The sequence below is a fragment of the Aplidium turbinatum genome, chromosome 16, assembly GCF_918807975.1.
Source record: "Aplidium turbinatum chromosome 16, kaAplTurb1.1, whole genome shotgun sequence".
NCBI lineage: Eukaryota > Metazoa > Chordata > Ascidiacea > Aplousobranchia > Polyclinidae > Aplidium > Aplidium turbinatum.
Genome location: NC_137487.1, coordinates 13808969 through 13814569, shown reverse-complemented (window position 1 = coordinate 13814569; position 5601 = coordinate 13808969). Strand labels below are relative to the sequence as shown.

The 5601-nt window shown below is 39.1% G+C and overlaps 1 protein-coding gene across 1 annotated transcript; it reads left to right on the top strand.

The window, feature by feature from the left end:
* The first annotated feature begins 709 nt into the window (after positions 1-709).
* On the top strand, positions 710-5220 carry LOC145785237 (uncharacterized). Its single transcript, XM_082596921.1, has 8 exons — positions 710-739; positions 1445-1628; positions 2144-2287; positions 2594-2715; positions 3045-3223; positions 4092-4219; positions 4401-4583; positions 4952-5220. The coding sequence occupies exons 1-8, from the start codon at positions 710-712 to the stop codon at positions 5218-5220; spliced, it is 1239 nt and encodes a 412-aa protein (XP_082453047.1).
* Positions 5221-5601: the final 381 nt, after the last annotated feature.

Genomic DNA, 5601 nt, shown 5'->3' with positions numbered 1-5601 from the left:
CCAATTTTCAGATCGCTTTATTGTGACATAAAATAGACATAGGAACTTGAGAATAACTGTGTTCTGGAATTTCGAGTATTGTACCAGTACAAGATTTTGGAAGCAAGAAATAGCTTCCGAAGTTTGCTCTTACAAACATTGCATGAAAACAGGTTGTGCAGTCGAAATATTGTTAAAACCCCATCTGAACAAGCAACTGCAGAGAGATACACACGAAGGAAGCATATGTTTATTTCTTTTTTTTATCGGATATTTTAGTCCAGAAGATGCTTTTTCAAATAAAGAAGAAAAATTTTTACAGTTAAAAAGATTTACTTTGTCAGACTTAGACCTTCCATCTGTAGCGAGAACATGCCGCCATCTGCGTTTACTGGTCGCTGAGAGTAGGCCGGTTTTGGCGAGTGGATGACATTAGTCGAAAATCGGCGAAAAAAGGGGGAATACGAAGCCAGCTGTTTTTGTCCCTGGCTCACTTAATTTTTGTTACAAAGGCGGATGTTCTGTTTGGTAAATCAGATAACTCATCTCCGCTAATTTGTGACACGTTGCAGCAAGAAGTGGCTATTTTTTTAACGTGTAATTTTCTCCAGGTTTTAAAACTATGTTTCAATGGTGTGTTTTATTTTGTATCTGTCAAACTATCAAGCTGAACGCAGATTGGGTTGGAAGAGAAAATGAATGCATGTAATGAACAGTAAAATCCGTTCCAATGCGCTCCAAGAATCTACTTCCCGTCCAGGTAAGCACCTTTGACCTTTGTATGACCAAAACTGGTAGTTGGTATGTTGCGAAAAAGTTTGATAAGATATTTTTGGTGAGAAGAATATTTTGTCCAGTTGTTTTATGTGCTTGAATAAGTGTAGTCATTTTAGGGTGTTGTAGGTTTTAAGTTTCCCACCACGTCGCATCACAGGAAGGAAGAAGGTGTGTTTCAGATAATAGTGGATTAAAATCTGCGAGACCAAGCTTTTGCATTATTTTTTTACACAAATATAAAAATCATAACTAAGTGAATGACTGCGTTATTAAGATGGAAATACGCAAGGCATTTAAAAGTATTTTGTTGTGTTTTTTAAACTGTATTATCGTAATGACCCATCCTGTTATAAATATGTTCTTGTACCTCTTACTAAGCGGTACAGCTAAGAATTTTAGATTAAGGGGAAACAAATCTACTTTAGGCTCATCCGCCACACTAATGTAGAAGGGCTACGTTTTTTCTGATTTAAAAAATATTGTACCTTTTATAGCTTGTATCAGAGAAGTGAAGTTGGTTTTTAATTTTTCGTTCGTGAAAGCAGGCTTGTAGCGAAGTGTAAAAAAATTGACAATTAATTCTTCTAATGTGGACGGAAAAGCGGAGCTGCACGTCCCGTAATGTACCTAAGCACAGCAAACCGGCTTCACGTTTGTGCATTTTCGCCTTTGCAAATCTATTTTGTAGGTTGTAATGCCATCAAGTTTGATGGGAGGTGGCCAGTCTGCAGACAAAGCTGCGTTTGAAGAAGCTTTGCACAACAGCATTGAGAACTCCCTCCGTTCTCCGTCCGTGGCACCAAGCACCGTTTTTTCGTCACTCTTCCGCAGTTACAGTCCGTCCTCACCGAAGTCGTTTTCCGAACCCTCAGGTAAGAATATGACTTCATACTTGCTATGCTTCATCACAATTTTGTTGTTACTGCCGTTGTTATTTCGATACTGATAAAGTAGACTTTGGCAGATAAGCATTAATTAGGTATATTAGTTTTACACGTGGTGTGGTGTTGTTGCATAGTAAGACCATCACAAATATAAGTTGTAATATAATTGTTCAAGTAGAATGATCCCCGGTATCAAGCTTAGTTGTTCAAGTGCCTAGAGGCCAATGTTGGAAAAGGTTTTCGCTTTTTTAAAACACATTAAATGGTAACATATACTTTCTACGTTTTAAAACAAAATATTGTGCTATAACAAAGGAAGGGTTGAAAGTTTAATTAAACTTTAGGACCACCTCGAAATATTTAGAAAGTCACCACATAACGACACTTTGCTTCTAAAAATTACTGCCCTGCAATTGCCAGAGTTTTTTTTTGTGCGCTCCTGCATTAAGGTTCTTGTAAATTGTAAATCATGTGACACATAAATCTCTTATTATTCTGAATAGACGTGAAGCCCAACGCGGCAGAACTCCATTTTGAAGTCAGTCGTCAGAACTTGGATCAACATGGCGTCATCGAACAAGAACGCGACAACACTCGCAGTCATTCATCTGCGCCCATTCTCGAACCTTCTATCACTAAAGCGAATGGTAACTCGGAAAGCATTCTCTTTGTAGGCTACTTATAATCCCTCTGTCGTTTTTTTAATTTTTGCATATTACGAAGTGTTTTAATTTGCTTTGGAAAGTATTCGTTGATGATGACCTAAAGTCGCAAAGGATCAATGCTTGTATTTCAGTCAATTCGTTTATTTGGTGAAGCATGCCAATTTTTGCGACGATTATTTTTGTAGTTTCATTAAGCTTTGCAACGAGCAACGAACGTTGCAAAGTGCTTGATTTCACGTCTGTTTTTGGTTGGATCATGTCAAGTAACATATTTTGCTCAACGTTTAGGCCCCCCTGCATTACTATCTGTTTCTTCCGGTCAAGCCTCCCAAGAAAACACCCTCTTTGATAACAGACAATATGCTCCCGAAGCGCAGACACAGCTGCTCGCACAACAGCACCAGCTAGAGGTTTGCCAAGTTGTGAACATTTTTACTTCCAGTGCGAAAACTTCGACTGTATTTGCGTTGTCCTCAAAGAATGTGACTGGAGTATTTTTTCTTCAAACTTGTAGTTTCTATCGAGTCTTGTAGGTTTTAAGGTACTCCCCACTTCGCAGTAGAAGTACCAGACCTCGCCTCAGATTCTGGCTGATTAAAGCCTATGAGATTCTTTTGATATTTATCATCGTTTTGATTCTCGTATAAAACATGTGAAAATATTATAGCCTTTTTTAGTGTTATCATTATGTTGGCGGTATGGAAGGTTTCCTAACTTTATCCGTCTCTTTTCTACGCAGAAAATCCAGAAAGTCAGAGTCGAGCAGTTCAAGCAGTTGCAACGGTTCCAGGCTTGGCAGCAAATGCAAAAAGAACAATCCCTGAAGCCTCGAATGTTGATGAATGCGCCCCACATCCAACCACCTGTCTCATTGCACCCTACCACCGCCATGCACTCTTCTGTGATGACCGACACGAGGTAAGCAGTAAGCTGCTGCATTGGTCAATCTAATGGCTGGCTTGCTGGTCTGTGTCTTGTCTTTGCTTCTGACCAGTAGACCTTGATTCGAATCTTATCAGGCTTTTGTCGAATTAGAGCGTAATTCGGCGTAATAATGTAGTTATATTCTGAATATACTAAATGTAATATTCTGCAAACTGACGAAAAAGAAGCCACAACACATTTATTTTTATCATTGAATGCTAACTGATCGATAAGTTTTGACAGCGCAACTTATCTTCAACCGTGTCGTTTTACGTATCTATTTCTCTAGTCTAGACAAAAGTATTTAACTGGTGCAAGTTATCCTCAACTTTTTAACATTTGAAGTAGGCCTCTAAGCCCCCGGCGCCCATCGCGGCCATGGCCGCCGAGAAATTGTTAAATAGCCTCCAATACTACCGCGCCGGCAGGCCATGTTTGGTCGCCGACCTCCGCACAGCCAACATTTCTTTACTTCGTTGGTATTTGAAACTTTTTTCTCTTTATTCACATTCGCAACGAGAAATATTGCCGATAAAAGTTTCGCATTAAGTTTCAGTTTCGATCTACAAAAACTCGAAGACTAGCTCTCCACCTTCTTGGAAAGCAGTGCGTTTAAATACAACTGAAATTATTTTTCAGGGCCATGCTTACGTTGTTCTTACCGGAGTGAATACAAAAACACGATATTGACAGATCCTTAAAAACACGAATTTTTAACCGATTTTTTTCTCTTAGGTGCCCGGCGCGAGAATTGAGCCGGCGGGAGAAGCTCTGGTAGGCCATGCTTGCTATCCGAAAAAATATAGGAGCTTGGAGGCCTATGACTGATTTAGTATTAAAATTTTTTCATGTTGTCGATTAGGCATTCATCTTCATCAAATGTCATCAGCACTGTAGCTGCTAATGGACTTGGTTCAAACGGCAATTCTCAGACTGTGAGGTCGAGCTACGGAGGAAGAAACGAACCATCTCAAGCCAAATATTTAAAAGGTACCATAAGGAAAGAGACATTTTTTTGTGAACATTTATAGCTTTGTACTTATAATTTTTTGAACTTGTGGTGTGATGTAACAGCAGGATCGATTTAAGCATTTTTCCCCCAAGGTTTTGATCTTCCCAGTGTCTAAATCGCTCTGGGCATGATCTGGAATAACTGATTTGTTGTTTGTAGGCTTTTGCAAGAAGGGCAAAGACATACGTCTAAGCAGCATAGAGCACAATACATCCGCAATTTCCGCCTATCCGAACGACTTCGCCCTCCTCACACTTCAGCCTTGTTTATCGAGTGTCGGAAACTTTATCGTTATTGCTCTTAAGCTCAGCGCCTTGCCTCCGATCGAGAGCTCCTTACAAAGTAATTTTTTTAAACATAATTTTTGAACATTTTGTTGTGAAAGAAAACTAGCTCACACAATTGCGACCACTGGCAATTGTTACAAAGCTAGTTATTTTATGATGGTAGTTGTGATTTTTAGAATCATGTCTAATTTTATTCCTTGCCTTTCATTACATTTTCAAGGTAGTCTGCACAAAGAATAAATTATGTGTGATGTGGCTATTTGAAATCAGTTTACGTTGGTAAGTAAAGTGTAAATTGAGATCGCATATCAAGTTTAAACATTTTTTAAATATTTTTGCTTGATATGAACGTGCTAGGAAATAAAAAGTACCAGACTGCTCGTTTTTTCCCCCTTCAAATAAAGAAATTTCTGTTTTTTCCAGCTTTGGTGGTTCAATGCATTGGTTGTGGTGAGAAGTCCCTGCATACATTTGCTCATCTTGTTGACCACATCGGCTTGGAAACCTCCCAGGAGTCGTTCACAGCGCGCTATAGCTCGACTCTACTCTTGTCCTCTCACGTTCGTTTCTATCTTATCCACGACCGGCATAATCCCGACAAGTTGATTCGTGGCCCTCCAGCTTCGTGGCAAAACACGAGAGATGGTAATGACTTTATAACTTCCGCTTGCAGTGAGGATTGTGGCTTGTAGGTAACTTGCATTACAACAACGCCGAAAGACAATGTCTTTGATTTTTTTGATTGCCTTCCATTCGAAGTATGTTTTATTGCGTTCTACAAACGCCAAGTTTCTATAAACTAAATTTAATCAATTTGATTTCCAGACGTATAACTCTTAGCATATGTAAACTACAACACTAGTGTTACAATTATTTTTCGTCTAAATATTTTTTTGTGATTAAAATATGCCAATTTTGCGTGATTTTGTTTTAGCTGCATTGTTGATCCTTAACTTGACCGTAAGCGAAGACATTACTTTACAGAGCGAATGCGATCTAATGCGCAAACAACTCGCACCTCAAGTATATCAAGCACAAGCGCAACTGTCCCTTCGTTTCGTGGAAATGTCGCA

What these genes read in the sequence shown, in the direction of transcription:
- LOC145785237 (XM_082596921.1), top strand. Translation starts at nt 710, where the DNA reads ATGCGCTCCAAGAATCTACTTCCCGTCCAG. An exon ending in GTCGTTTTCCGAACCCTCAG is followed by an intron (nt 1,629 to 2,143) that starts GTAAGAATATGA and finishes TATTCTGAATAG; the next exon opens with ACGTGAAGCCCAACGCGGCA. An exon ending in GATCGAGAGCTCCTTACAAA is followed by an intron (nt 4,584 to 4,951) that starts GTAATTTTTTTA and finishes TGTTTTTTCCAG; the next exon opens with CTTTGGTGGTTCAATGCATT.